This window comes from Cynara cardunculus, assembly GCF_001531365.2.
Source record: "Cynara cardunculus var. scolymus isolate 2C chromosome LG 12, CcrdV1, whole genome shotgun sequence".
NCBI classification, from domain to species: Eukaryota; Viridiplantae; Streptophyta; class Magnoliopsida; order Asterales; family Asteraceae; genus Cynara; species Cynara cardunculus.
Window position 1 is genome coordinate 25524848 of NC_037539.1, and position 16345 is coordinate 25541192.

The 16345-nt window shown below is 31.9% G+C and overlaps 1 protein-coding gene across 1 annotated transcript; it reads right to left on the reverse strand.

The window, feature by feature from the left end:
• Positions 1–276: 276 nt before the first annotated feature.
• LOC112523410 (GDSL esterase/lipase At1g29670-like) lies at positions 277–7268 on the reverse strand. The gene is made up of 5 exons (XM_025133001.1): positions 7016–7268; positions 1426–1550; positions 908–1153; positions 587–824; positions 277–491 (listed from the first exon to the last, which is right to left on the reverse strand). Exons 1-5 carry the CDS (start codon positions 7266–7268, stop codon positions 277–279), a joined length of 1077 nt encoding a protein of 358 aa, XP_024988769.1.
• Between the last annotated feature and the right edge of the window lie 9077 nt (positions 7269–16345).

Here is a 16345-nt window from a genome sequence, read left to right on the forward strand (position 1 = left end):
CAAATATGTGGTTGTCACTTAAATACGTATATTTACGGGAAAAACGGTTCAAAAAGTTTAAAAAATATCATCTGTTAAATGAGCGTTCACTCGCAAATCCTTTTAAGGGATATTAATGTTCGTTTATGTAATCTTTGGCTTATATCATTTTTCCAAGCAATTCTTCCAATCTTGACTACTATACTTTTTGCGTCTTAACACACATAACAACACTTCCTTATCTTCATAATTCTCGTTTATTTAACATCATAAAACCATATGTAATCGTAGTGAACGTTAAAGTCGAACCAATTGACTAATATCGTATGGAGAAGCGTCCATGGGCGAAAGCGCAGTATATGACGTTGATGCGATCAAAACAGTAGCAACTTCCGTGGGATGGAAACCGTCATAATATACCGACATAGCACGGTCAGGGCAAACAAGTGCATTTTGAGCACATTGTCCGTCTACCCTCACTTTACAACAAGGAACGTTTGACAACCTAATACCTGAAATATTCGAAACATTACATGATTTATCCAAATGTAGCGATGATTAAATATACATACATGCCTTTAATTTGTCTCATCTTTTGTGGTTTTACCTTCTTGTAGCGATGAAATGCTTGTAAGGTTGATGAAAGTGAACCTCGCATCGGGGTTCTCATGGTTTAGCTCATGGATAAGTGGCTTAAGCTTGTCGTTAAATTGTCTAACTGCGTCGTTAATTGACTCAACACATGGACTTCCATCGGTGCCAAAGATGGATATTTCAGCCGGGGTGCACCCAACCGGACCAAGACCGAATACAACAATCTTTCGACCTCCCAAATCGTATAAAGTCTATCATTTGTCGAAAAGTAAGGCTTTTCCGGTTGAGAAAATGAAGAAAATTAACGAAAGCGAACGAAAAGAAATATATGCACCTTTAGTTGTCGAGCGTATTGTCGTGTGAGGAGCGTTGCGTATTCATAAGGCGTGTGCTTATGGCTCGTAGTGTAAATGGTTGGCATTAAGTAGTTGTTGATGTAATCGTTGCTTCCGATGTTGACTACATAAATGCACTTACTTAGGTGTTCGTTCGTAAATGTTGTGTTACGTTGCAAGTGAAAAAGCCGTGAAAGTGTCGTATTGTGGTTACGTAATTGCCGGTCGAAGCTTATTCGACCACCCTGTGGAAAAAATTAAACATGGTAGAGTCGGTATTAATTATAGAGGCAAAAGATCGTGTGAGAAGGAGAGTTAAGGTTAGAAGGGATCTGGACCCTTGATCACCTTTAATCTCAAACTCACCCATGAATCTCGCTTGATACAGATATTAATCTGGTGCATTTCATCCTAATGTACATCTAAGAGTAAAGATCCCTTCTTATGCTTTTCACCTTAATTCTCCTTATCACAAGAGCGATTATAGATCTTTTTCAAAAATGCTTGTTTTTATTACCAGATGACTTCCAGTTTCGTCTCGAATGCCAGCTGCACCACTACCATAGTTTACGCCTTTACTGATATGTGAATCAGTTGCAGTGACAAACGCTGGAATATACTCATCGAAATCTAATAGTTCACCTACAATCATGTACAACAATTTGTAGAGTAGAAACTCGTTAAGGGTATCTCTTACTCATCACTATAACACTAAAAATATAGGTGATATAACCACAAGGGAGGTGCCTGATTGGTTTGAGCTTGCTCCAAAGGTTAAAGAGGTCCCAGGTTCAAATTCAAGGAGGAACAAAAATTCTCTTGTGGTCACGAAGGTTCAAATGCGGTGACTCCAAACTATTTGCAAAACAATCGGCTAACATAACGAGTTGAATATCCAGGTTAATAAAAAAATATATATATAGGTGATATTCGAAGGTTAAAGTGTTCCATATAAAATTAATTTCAAAATGGAATATACTTTTGGCCAAAATGCATCAAATTGTAAATGAATTTTCTTAGTTCCTATAATCTTAATAGAATTTTAAATTATATCAACTTGACTACTTTTAAAGAGCATCTTCAACATATACTCTATAATTTTAAAAAACTCTTAAAAACTATTTTTTTTTTGCATAAAATATTACATATTGATTCATATTATTAAAAATTCAAGATTAAAAGTAAATTGTGCGTATACAACTTATTAAAGTTTTATGTTTGAATTCGTGTAACTAACTGCAGATAAATATAATTAAATAGATGATAAACATCTCATCTTAAATATAAAAAATATAAAATATAATTAGGATAATCGTTGAGGTTTAACAAAATACTTAATTATTATCTTTATAAAAAAATTATATTATTAAGCCAAAAATAAATACTTTGTTATCAAACCTAAATTATATTTTATATTATCTTTATATTTATATTTTATTTAAAAATAAAAATATTATCACATTCTCAAAACTACATAAAACTGTATTATAACAATTACTGAAACAAAATAAAATAAAATGAAACATTAAAATTAAGATGTATCTCACTACATTTTATGAGTACTATTTTAATATTGATAAAATAGAGTCGTGAATCGTGATAGCGTTGTAAAACACTATCATTTTGATAGATAAAACATGAAATATAACGTTGACTTTGAATCGTTGGTTTTTTTTAATACATGTAGGCATCAAAGTCTTTAGCATAAAAATGACGTAACAAATGCAATTTACAAGTGTTTACGAGTGGAACGATGGAACGAGTAAAAGAAAAAAAAAAGAAGGATGCTGATCATATATCACTCATTCAAACCCCGATTTAAGTGATTCAAGATTCATAGAAAACCAACAAACAAATCTATAAAGTTGAAGTTTTGAATTTCTGCATATTCGAGTTTCATCTAAACCTAAAACTGACATTAAAGTCGGACAAAGCATGCTGGATAACAAGAGAAGCTGAATGTACAAGTCATAACAACATATATTTTCCATGGTACAAGTCAGATCAGCAGGTAAATAACAGGTCAAATAAAGGCCATGATTCATGAAAACTTCAAAAACAAAATGGACTCTTGGGTTGACTTTTCTTTGAGTGGACCGTACGTAAGTTGGACAAGAAAAACGTGAAGCATAGTGCCGAAAGAGAGATCCTTATCTCTATCGGAAGGGGATTCGATTAGGGCCCAACGACTATTTAGGAATGCGTTTACTAAACATTTATCGGATAAATGCTTACTGATATAACTTATCTTACTGATTGAGCATGAAAATGACCCAAAAACTTATCCGATAAGAGGTATAGCAAGAACCGAGAGTCAGGTAAGTGAAAGAAAAGACTCTTACTTTGTAAGAGTTTACCGGGTTTAAGATGCTTAATAACAATCCATTTTAATGGTTGAGGATTTTACACGATAGAGCAAGTGTGTGTGATGTCTTATGCCGGTAAGCATTTGGTAAACGGCCATGTAAATGGACTTTAAGCCTAGTTTTGGGGGCTGTTGGGGGGAACTCACGACTGGAAAAACACAAAAAGAGAGGCATATAGAGGAGGATCGATCAAGGGGTTGAAAGAGTGTCTTACAGCTGGAAAACATAGGACGAAAACCGCCGACTTTGGGGATATTTTGACAGTAGCAGAAACATCAATTTCGAGGCTCGATTTGGGCTGTTTATAGCAGCAAAAATGTCGACAAGGTAGGCTGTTGCTGTTGATTTGCTTGAGTCGAAACAACATCGGTTGGGGCTTCTGTCCGTAACAACTTGATGTTACCTTTTATTGGATAAATTAAGTTCTCGTTTTTTGGTTCTCGTTAGGTAAAGTTTATTTATAAAGTTTCGCTTTTTGTATGTTTAGTAGCTTAAGGGTTGCTTACTAAACGCTTGCTTGCGTAAACGATTATCAAGTCACATTATTTTATCGGATGAATATGACAAGGACCAAGAATCTTATCCGGTAAGACTTAAGAACGAAGGCAAGAACCGAGCGTCTTATCCGGCAAGTGAAGGTGACGGCTCTTACAACGGTATGCATTTATCAGGTTAATTGTTGCATACCGTTTTGATGAGCTAAAATTCTTACTCGGTAAGTAAGTGATAGTGTTGAATTTTGACGATAAGCACTTACTTGGGTAAACGTTTGATAAACGGCCCCTTAATACCACTCTCATCTCTAATGATTTTGAAAGTAACGTTGTTTGTGCCAAATAGATTTCGGTTTTAAATAGGTTGTTTTGAGCTTAATTGATGAATTGAGTAGTCAATCTTTGTGACACGCATACATTCGATTTTAAAACAAATCGTTAGCTTTATATTTTATATATTACTAGAAGAGTACTCGCGCAATGCAGCGAGACACATCTTGATTTTAATGTTCCATTTTATTCTTTGTCTCTATCGATGTTATAATACGATTTTATGCGTTTTAAAGAAAACAATAATGATTTTATTTTTGAATAAAATATAAATTTGAAGATATCATAAAAATTTGAAAAAAATTATATCAATTTTAATATCAAATCAACTATTTAAAAGTTTTTACTTTTTATGTAATTTCTTCAATTTATTTTTTTATTATAATTTAATTTAAGTTTAATAATGAAATAGTTTATTTTTCTTTAATAATATAACATTTTATAAAAATAATTTAAGTATTATGTTAGAACTTAATGATTATCTTAATTATATTTTAAATTTTTTATATTTAAAATGAGATGTTTATTCTGTATTTGATTATGTTTATCTGCAGTTAGTTACACGAATTCAGATATGGAGCTTTAATAATTGTACTAATGCACAATCTACTTGTAATCTTAAGTAATAAGTAATATGCATTAATAAACAGTATTTTATGCAAAAAAATGGGTTTTAAGAGTTTTTTGTCAAATGCTTTATAATATAGTATAGATTATGTGTTTTTAATAAAAAAATACTGATTTTATTTTTGAATAAAAATATAAATGTGAAGATATCATAAAAACTTGAAGAAAAAAAAATATTAATGTTAATATCAAATCAACTATTTAAAAGTTCTCATTTTTATTTAATTTATGTAATTTATTTTTTTATTGTAATTTAATTTAAGTTTAATAATAAAATAATTTATTTTTAGTTTAATATTATAAATTTTATAAAGATAATAATTAAGTATTCTGTTAGAATTCAATAATTATCTTAATTATATTTTAGATTTTTTATATTTAAAATGAGATGTTTATCCTGTATTTGATGAAATAGGATATGAATGAAATCGGATAAGGATGAAATCGTTTAGGGATGAAATCGTTTAGGGATGAACGGGTTTAGGGATGGCTTTAACAGGTTGTACCATTAGCAATAGATGTTGTCTTTAAGAGTTTTAAGAGTTTAAGAGTTTTAGCCAAATGTTTTATAATATAGTATAGATATTATGCAGTTTGTTTTATGGTTTTGAATATTTCAAACCACCATATCGCATATCAATTTTAATAGTTAATGTCATAATATTAATTTTTAATGACATTTATTTGATTTACCATATTTCTAATTTTATTTGTTTTTAAATTAATTTTGAGTAACAATTAAATATTTTAATGATATATGTATTAATTAAATTGAATTTTATATGTTTTATAATGTTTATAGAATACTTTTATCATTTGAATATTGTTTTTCACTGTATCGTTTGAATATTATTACGTTTTTTTGAGTGACATTTAAATAAATATTGTGTGCTTTTTATTTAGTAATAATTTAATTTACTAATCATGATAATACCATTGAACTTATATTATTATTAATAGATTTACAATCGACATAACTTCATTTTTTAATGAATAATCCAAATATTCTGGTATATACAAATAGATATTGTATCGATTCAAACTCTGTTTTAACTCATTTCCTTTCTCTTATCTGTTGGATTCTCATGAATCTTTTTAGATCTGGAAATGATGAAACTGCTCATAACAGTATCACTGAGGAATATGATATTCCCCAGAATCTTCAGAGCTTGAAGAAATAATAGTATCACTATCATTTGGATCATTATCACTATTAGTGATACTCTGATTTTCATCATCAGAATTGTAATTCAAAAAGATATTGCTCAAAGAATTAGACCTTAAAAGAGGTCTTTTTTCAGAGTACATACTTCTCTGATCATCGAACTGTATATAAACAGTTCCTTCATTAGTCTGGGTGATATTTCTAAAATCACTTTGAACTATGGGATTTCTAGGAATATTCCTGGTTAAGGACCAACTTTCTGGAAAAGCTATCTCATCCCACTTAATAGATCGACGAATAGTGATGTTAGATCTATTGAAATTTGTTTCTATTTTATTGCAGTATGAATATTATAAAACTACATATTATTTATTAAAAAAACTATGTATTGTTTAATAAAAAAAATTATGTATTGCAAATTAACACATAAAGTATAAATTGCATAAATCACATCGCACCTTATTTTATGGTGTAGTAATTTGCGGTTTGAGAATCCGGGGTTTAATTTGTCGTTTGGAGAAATACTCATCGACTTGGTTTGTGGTTTTAACACTAAACCGTACTGCATCGCACCACACATTAAACACCCTAGAATGGAGCATCAAAAATCAAAATTTCTAAAAATTTATATACAACTTCAATCGCGCGCTACTTTTATTTTAGAGATGTTAACATTAATTACATTATAAATTTATCAAATATATTTATTAAAATATTATTTTTTTCTCTTATACATTTAATTTTCATGTCTCTATTAAATGTTGAGTTTTTGAGATTTCTTCAAATATGGAGGTTTTCATATTCTCTCTCTTATTTTCTATATTGTATACAATATAGCATAACTGTTAAGTCAATATCTCTATGACTCTAAAGTCTCTAAAATATCTATTTTAATATAGTTTGAAGATGCTTTAAAAGTACTAAACTGAAGTTGTCATGCTATAGTAACTTGTATGTTATGCTATAATAATTGTACGTAGCGATCTAACTAGAGGATAAATTAATAATAAAACAAATTATAAAATCTTGGTGAAGAAAATGAATGAACAAAAGGCATATATGTAGTATTATGAATTTTACGGGACGTAAATAATATTGAATTACTAAGAGATTAAAGAGAAATACCGATGATATCTGCAATAGTTCGACCATTGGTGAATCTGCCAGTGACACCTTGTGGGAAATCAATCCCATAAGGTGGGTAATTAGCTTTAGCCCTGGTTACGAGTTTGTTGTTATTGCCGCTATCAACCAGTGAGTCTCCAAATATGAAGTAACATGGGACTTGTGGTTCACCGTTGACTATAAATATTTCAAATTGCATTACTGCTATAAATATACGAATTGAGAATAATAGGTTAAGCTGACAATAAGCCATGTTTCGCTTAGGAGGAAAACGAAACTGGGTTTTAAATTTGTTGAAAATAACGTTGGTTAATGAAGTACAAGAAGATGGATATTGATCTTGAATGCAAAATGCATGGAGCTTAAAAGAAAGAACATAAGAGGTGGTAATTGAGTTAGGCAAGAGAATTAAATTTTTTAAAGAGTATGAAATACAAATTTGATGTGATAAATTTTTTGCCGTTCCTATTGGATCAGTAAGAATAAGATCAACCTCATGTCTGATCAGTATTTTATGATTATAAAACTTTAATAATTTAAACAAATCTTGTTGCAAAGAAAAATAAAAATTTGATGATACCAAATTGATAATGGTGGAAATAAACTCTTTGTACAAGTTTTATGTTAGGTTTGCACAAACATCATGTRAAARCMAKRAWAKAGKRATTTTAGAAGGGAAAATAAAGAAAACCATCCTTAATCCGTAATAAAAGCAAGAATAGAGGAGTTGATATTTTTAGGCCTTAATACGTTAGCCATTTAGCGGTGAGTGACAACTCGTCCATACAACTAGTGGCAAAACTTCAAGATTGGGAATTTAACAAGAAGTTAGCGGTAAGATACAACATGCAACCAAAGGGCTTTTGGCCTAGCGATATCGTAGCCATTGGCCTTCAGGAGGTCAAGGGTTCAAACCTCACCATAGGTGAGGAGGGTGTGTGAGTTTATTTGTTGCATTTACCGTATATAAATATTATATCCTTCAAAAAAAAAGATACAACATGCATAATGAAACCAATGATTACTAGAGAGGTCACCCCCTTGTCACATGTACTAATAATTGCGCTTTACTGGTAATCACTCCCTCGACATCACGAATGTTCGTCTATGAGCATGACTATTATTCAAATATTAATACAGTTCATGTATTTAATTTTATTCAACAATAGTTACGTTGTATGAATTTTGGATCACATAGATATATTTCACATGTGTCAATTTTAAAATAGCAATATACAATATCTAAAGTTCCTAAAATCGATTCCGGATCTCAAGTCCTTGAAATCAATTCTTGATGATCCATTGAGATCATCCTACACATTAATCATAACAATACCGAGTATTTTGATAAATCCTTAAACTATTTTTATAATAGTCCAACTCAATCCAATGTTTCATTAAAAATTTGTTCTTTCTTATCTACGTATAAAGACATAAGTTCTATCTGAAAACATTTAAACCAACCGATCACGATTTAACAACCGGTGGAAAGATACACCATCAACTTTGACCAATCCAAGGCCAAATCACCTAAAAGTTTGGCCAAAATTAAATCATTTTTCTTTGGTGGTGTTTGTTTTACAAAACTTTTATGAACCTCTTATGTCTAATAGATCAAATGTAACGCAATTCAGATTGTTTGTTTTTTTTTCAACTTTACAAAGCCTCTTATATCTTATCGTGGTCTAAAATATAAGATATGACCAAACCCCTTATTCACCTCTTATCACTCAATCGACCTCCCAATCTCGCTCCCAAATCGTGGGCTTTTTCCAAATCGCAAGTTTCCTCTAGATTGATCCAAGCTTTCTTCAAGAACATAGTTATCCATTGATTTATACCCTAATTTACATATGGTTTGTGGTTGGATCTCGTAAAATAGTGTTAATATCCTAAAATTTGGAAAGAACCACTAATTTAAAATTTCCAAAAATATAATAAATATAGGATAAATCTCTTACTATTAATTAATATCTCGGGTCACCTATTGATTTGGTGATGATCCACTGATTTTTTCCTCTATCTTATCCACATTTAGTAGTTATTGGTTTTTTTGTACATTGGTGTTTTGGTACATACTTAAAGACATTGGCCAAATCAAAGAGTAGTTGATGTGAAAACAAAAAGTCACTGATGTGGTACTGTGGATAAACTGTCTAAATTATACACCAAGACTCTGGAGTAGCTGATATAAAAGTTGAAAAATATTTTGAAGCTACAGATTGAAGGAAGATCTTAATGCACCGAGATTTGAAGAAAGATCTTCATACACCGAAGATTTGTGAGTAGTTGTTTGAAGTACTAATCCATCCAAAGAAGATCTTCCTACAGATTGACCATATCTTTGCAAAAGTTTGTCTCTGCATGAACAATATTGTATGCACGTTGTGTACGATGAAAATGAGATGTCAACAATGGTCAAGTCAACCCCTGCCTTCTTATTCTCAGGTGACAAGTGTCCCCATGCATTTAATGCTGAAGGTTGTATAAAAGGCAGTGTGCATCTCCCATGCAAACTACGGTCATCATTTTAAAGATTTCTAAGTGCATTCTCAAAGAAACCGGCTCTCCTCTTCTACTCCCTTACTCTCCTATGTGTGAAGAAAAACTTAGTGTGTTCTTGATTTCCTTTCAAGTACTCTTTGTGTTGTTTTTATAAGTTTTTCTCTCTGGAAAATTGTTTAGGTTAGGTTATCATTTCCTTTCTTCCACAACAATCTTTATTGTATCTCTGTGTGTTAATTCTTGATATACATCAATAAGAATTAAAAATTTTAAAAAGTCTGTAATTGTATTCAACCCCCATTTCTATAATTACTTTATGTTTAACCTCATAAGCTAGATCTGCAATAGTTTCTTCTTCTTCCAACTCTTCTCGTTGTTCTTACAATGACAATGACACTATTGCCACGTCTCCAAAATTAAACAAGAACAACTTTCCTTTGTGGAAAAGTCGCATGACACCTTCGTTGAGGATGTTGATAGTCAATATCTCTCTATCCTTAGGGATGGCCCTATTGTTCCAAAAGTCTGGCTTCGTCATGGAAAGAACAAAGATGACTCTTCAAATGATTCTGATGATGATGAAGAGAAATATGACTCTACTAGAAGGTTCATCTTCAAAGATCCTTCAAATACATTGAAGATGACAAAATGAAAGTTTCTTTAGATACCAAAGTAACGGCTATCATTGCCCTATCTCTTCCCGATGATGTGTACCACTCCTTGATGAACCTTTCTACTATTAAGGACATGTGGAACACTCTGTGTGTTCTATATGAAGGAACCATTGAAGTCAAGAAAAACAAGAAGATTGGCCTTGTTAAGCAATATGAGCTCTTTGTACATGGGAAAGGTGAATCTCTTACTGAGTACTACAACAGGTTCAACAGCTTCCTCAACGATCTGTAGCTTCATGGCAGAGTCTATGAAAATGAAGAAGTCTTGTGCAAGTTCATGGACTGTTTACCAGATTTCTAGAAAAACATTTGTACTTGTATCAAGACAAGCAAAGATCTTGAAAATATGCCTCTTACTGCTCTTTATGGAACTCTCCATAATTATGAGTAAACCAAGATTCTGAAAAAGACATTATTAAAATATCCCAAAAGTACTCTTGTTGCTCTTCTCTACAATGATATGAGGAAGTCAGTGAGTGAACCTCGTATCACTTATCTGACTGAATCTAATGAAGAAGTTGTCATAAAAGAAGAATTTGCTGAAAGCTATGCTGGTGATGCTGATGATGAAGGTGATGGACCCACAGTTAATGACTTAGCTGACAACATGGCTATGATGGCTACCAACTTCAAAAGGTACACAAAAAGAACTTTTTCTAAATTCTCTCCTAGATCTAAGATCACCGACTAAAGAACCTTGGATCAACCTAAGTCAGCTCCTCTTGACTTATCCAAGGAGGAGTGTTTCAACTGTGACAAGAAAGGTTATTTTGCTGCTGAGTGCAAAAGCAAAAAGATCTCTAAGGGTCTCACGGCTAAGACTCATGATTGGATTGAAGAGCCAAACTCTTCCTCCAGTGATGAGAATATGGCACATTTGTGCCTTATGGCCAAAATACGGGAGATAGAAGACTCTGACAAGGAATCCACCTCTACTGCTGCTGATGTACCTTCTACCTCCAAGGAAGCCAAAGATTCGGTCAAACCAAAGAAGGTAAACAACTTCTCTTCTCTTTTTGAACCTGAAAAGGTTCAAGCTTTTGATTCCTTATTTGTTGATCTTTATAATGCTAGATCTGCTAAAAAGAAAGTTGACCTCTAAATTAAAAGTCTAACTAGTCAGTTATAGAAATGCATGAATCAACTGAAAGACTTTTATAAGTTGAAAAATGACCTGAAAGAACAAAAGTTAATTAACAATGTTCTTAACAAAAAAAGAACCAAGGTCTACCAGAAGCTTGAGAAAGAAAAAGTCATTCTTCATAAATGGGCTAGATCATCCAAGAACTTGAATAAAATATTACATGATCAACTTCCAAGTGAAATAAAGAGTGGTCTAGGTTACAATGATATGGATCTGTGTGCTCCCAATGACTCTATGTGCATTTCTTCTCACATTCACTCTTCCTCATCTTCGTCTCATCTATCTGATTCTGTTGGATCTCTTTCTCCTGAATCTAATTATAATGGAGAACCTCTTAAATTCGGAATTTTTGTCAAAGCTAAAAATCCAAACTCTGAATCTGATAATGTTCCTGTTGACTGTGCGTTTAACTCTCTTTCTCTTCTGGAATCTCCTGATAAATGCTCATCTAAATCTAAAACATCTGAGCATCTGAAGCAACCCGTGAATCGTCGTTTCATTGCTACTGAGAAAAGCAAGTCTGTTGAATCATTGTTGCGTTCAAGAACCACAAGCCATTGTGGAGAAGAAATAAAAAAGGTTGCTCGACAAAATAAATCGTCATGATCAAAGTTCAAAAGAAGCATCAACAGGGACCCAACGTGACATGGTAAGCCAAGGAGGATATGCGGTGCCGATACCCTCACCTGTTTGGCTAGATTAAGATTTATAGGACAAAATCAATTTTAAGGTTAGGAGGATTGCAACACCCAAATTTTAATTTGGACTTTATGTCCTATTTGTATTCCGTTTGATATTTGACTTTAGAATTAACTTTTTATCAAGTATATGTTATTAAGTGAATTTTATGCTAAGTTCTAAGAAAAAGTCAATTAGAAGCCAAATCAAAGGTCAATGCGGGTTTAGCCGCTTGAAACCCGGTCTGTTTGCAGGAATCTTTGGATAAATGCGACTTTTAATTAGCCGCTTGAAAACTCACATTCGTGCCCAAATCAGTTTTAGAGGGGTGATTTTTGGAAGTTTTGACCTCGTTCATTTTCCTCTCTCATTTTCTTCCTTCCTCTTCATTTACTTTGATTTTGGGAGCATTAGATACATTTTCTCAACCACCGCAAAGGGTTTAATCATTATTAAAGCTATAGATTCAAGGCTAGGACCCAAGATTCAAGCTCTCATCTATTTTTCAAGTGTTTTCTTGATTTCCTAGGTTTTCACCAAAACCTATGATTGTAAACTCATCTTCCTACACTTTTACAAAACTATATACTTGTTAAAATATTGTATTTTAGTTCCTTAAAAATTTTCCTTTTATCATTTGATTGATTTTGGACCAATAGGTCATATTTGGAGTTTTTTTTTGGGACTTTTATGTTTTTTGATAAAATAAGTGTGGGGGATGATTTTACATATATTAGAGATGATTATTTCAAAGTTTTGATGGGTTTTTTGAACCCAATATTATAAGTAGTCTTAACTTGGTTTTGTTGATAAATGAGAATTGTACTTACTTGATGACTAATTATACATGATTGTTTATATATTGGATATGGTTTGGCATTTCTAGAAAATTGTATATATATATATATATATATATATATTATACTATAATTCAGTAGATTCATAAACATTGAAGTCGGTTTTATCTGATGTGTATGGGATGATATTCTCTAACTGTAACTTGAAATAGACATAGGGTCTTCATAGGCAATATGGTGTCGGCTCTTAGATTCAGGCATCGGCCATTGACCAGAGGTGGAGATATAGTGTGGCTAAACTTGGTGACTCCATAAGCAAAAGAATTTGAGTTGTTGAGCTTGTTAACTCATTAAACTATAAACCTCCAGTGGTTGATCTTATTGAATGTTAATCCTTAAGTCATGCTTATATAACATAAATATATGACATACTTTTATATTCCATCATTGTCAATGATAAATCAGGTCTCCCCCATCATCGTAAGATGTATTGTGCCCCTTATAAGGGTGAATTTGATTTAATTGTATGAATTGACTTGATTATAGCTAGGTTTTCAATTTTAACATTTTATACCTTTATTCTCTAACTATTTGAATTCATTAGGCGTTAAGCACCATATTTTTTTCTTAAATGACATGTATATCATGGTCTCTTACCGGTGGCGCTCCTAATGCTTGAGTAGAGTGATGATTGCTGATAGTGGTATTTTTGGTTCATCATCTTTTGAAGGACATTCGAAGTTACTGATGATAGATTCTTTTGGTGATTGTATTGACATCTGATCATAATCTAAATCTAGAATCGGTTTAGATTAGTATGCTGTTAGCTACCATCTATTCTTTAAATGTAAACTCTTATACCATTCCCCTTTATTGGGTGATTTTATTGGATTAAGATTTTATTCCGTCTTATTTCTATGGTTTAATTTGTCTCTTATTTTAGGGGTATTACATAATAAGCTTTGATTGGTTAAAGTGGCTCTTAATGAAACTGATTGAGCATTGATGGGCTTTAGTAGCTCTTTATGAACCGTAATGGACCTTGATGAGTTGTATATGACTTAGTGATTGTTAACGAACCTTCGTGGGCAGTCATTGGTTTCAGTGTCTCTTAATGAGTTATATTGGGCTTTAATCTATATTAGACTCAATGGCTAAGCTATTAATGAACTATATTGTGCCTTCATGAGTTTAAGTGACTTTAATAAAGAGTTATTGAGCTTTGATGGGTTACAACGACTCTTGATGAACTTGAATGGGCATTGATGGGCTTTGGCGACTCTTTATGAACTCTAATGAGTCTTGATGGATTGGATCTGATTGACGACTATTAATGAACCTCACTGGACATTCATGGGTTTCAGTGACTCTTAATGAGCTATATTGGATTTTAATGGGTTGTATTAGACTCAATTACTCTTAATAAAATGCATTAGGTTTTGATGGATTATAGTAACTCTTAATGAGCTATTGAACCTTCATACATACACTAAACTATATACAATTCATTCATACTTTATATATATATATATATATATATATATGATAGATACATTCATACACTAAGTTATATACATGCTTACTAATATTTACATCCATGCACTAAGCTATAAAGAGTGCTTTAATACACTATATATACACACACTTTCATAGACTAAAATTGAAATACAGTTATTTTATATTAAGTTATATAAATGATACATAATTATACATCAAAATAACTACCAAAAAAATAAAAAATTAGAATTAAAAAATAACGTTTAAAATATCTGACGGTATGTCGGAAATAACCGCCAAATATTTTAACTTTATTTTTTATTTCTTTTAATTATGGATTTTTGAAAAATAAAAAAAAATTAAAATATTCGTCGGTAATTATTGACGGATATTTTAATTTTATTTGTTAATTGATAATTTCTCAATCCATCTGACCGTTGTTAGTATCTATCGGTGAAAATCAGTTTTCTTGTAATGTTTATGTCAATGCTTTATTTCACACTTTAGGTTTCTTTGATAGTACAATGTTCATATTGTATTGTTTAGTGTTAGCGGTAAAGTAGTTTGAAGGAGTATTTTATTTAGATCGTGTTAGTAGTTTAATTTAAATAGGTTGATTAGGTTTCGGGTTTGGTTGCTTATTTACATGTTTTGATGCTTTGAGTGTTTAAATGCCATTTTCTGTCACCAACTAGAGTTGGCTTTTATTTTGATAGCAATTTGGGTTTCATTTATCTAGCTAGTCTAAGCATATATGATTGTCGTAGTTGAAATCATATATGATTGATTGTTCTCATGTTCTCTTATTTGATCATCGTTCTCGTTTGAACTCAACCCTATATGTGTGTATTATATATATATATATATATATATATATATATATATTTCATTTCTTTTACAAACCTAACAATCCATAAAAACTTAGAAAACCATTTTTTATGGGTTGTTTCGTATATGAAACAACACATATGAAAATGTAGTGTTTATACAGTGTTGTTTCACATTCCATACACAAAACATTCCAAAACGTTTTACATATAAAACAACCATGTATAAACACTGTATTTCATACGTGTTGCATAAAAAGTTGGTTTTTAAGTCTATACGATTTACTGGATTTGTAATTAATGATTATTTGTAATATATATGTATCTATATAATACAAATTATACAATGTATCAAGTAGTCAAGCGAGCCAGCTGACTTATATCGTATGGTGAAGCATCCATTGGTGAGCGTGCAGTATATGTTCTTGCTGCAGTAATGGTATTAGAAGCTTCAATGGGATGAAAACCATCATAGATTGTAAATAAAGCCCGATCATGGCAAGTAATTTTATATGAAATGCATACCCATCCTTCACATACATCACAACAATGACCACTTCGCAAACCTGAAAAAATTCCCGTAAAATCTTAGCTACCACTTGAATGTGGTAATATGACTTCATACTTGGCTTATAAACCAACTTTAGACCTGATTGTACTGCTATGTTATGTAGTTCAACCTGCCATGAAATTATATATATATATATATATATATATATATAGAGAGAGAGAGAGAGATAGAGGGGGGGGGGGTGGCACTAGTAGTGGAGTTGTGGATAAGTTTAATTTGTCTCTCATTTTAGAGGTATTACATAATAAGCTTTGATGGGTTACAATTCTCTTAATAAACTTGATTGAGCCTTAATGGGGGTTTAGTGACTATTTATGAACTATATTTTTTTTGAACGGCCAATATATTAAAAACCAAGACAAGCCGGCGGCTAGTCTGGCGAGCAAAAAACAAGAAAAACAGCTACACCATGTTTGGGTTACAAGACCACCTTTCCCAAGCTAACATGCCATAAGCCTTACTTCTATTACAGAGCCAAGAGTACACTGTAACTGAATATCGTTAGCCACACGGTGAGTGTTGAAAGGCACCCCTTTGAAGATTTCGGCGTTTCGACCATTCCAAATCGTCCAACAATACGCAGCAAGCAGCATCTCCTTGATGTCCGGTTTGGGTTTCGGCTTTTGAGAGGCAATGT

Excerpts from the sequence above, each read along its gene's own strand:
- LOC112523410 (XM_025133001.1), bottom strand. The coding sequence starts at position 7,268 with ATGGCTTATTGTCAGCTTAACCTATTATTCTCAATTCGTATATTTATA. Across the intron at positions 1,154-1,425 it reads ACGAAACTGGAAGTCATCTG|GGTGGTCGAATAAGCTTCGA; the intron begins GTAATAAAAACA and ends TTTTTTCCACAG. Across the intron at positions 492-586 it reads CATTTCATCGCTACAAGAAG|GTATTAGGTTGTCAAACGTT; the intron begins GTAAAACCACAA and ends CGAATATTTCAG.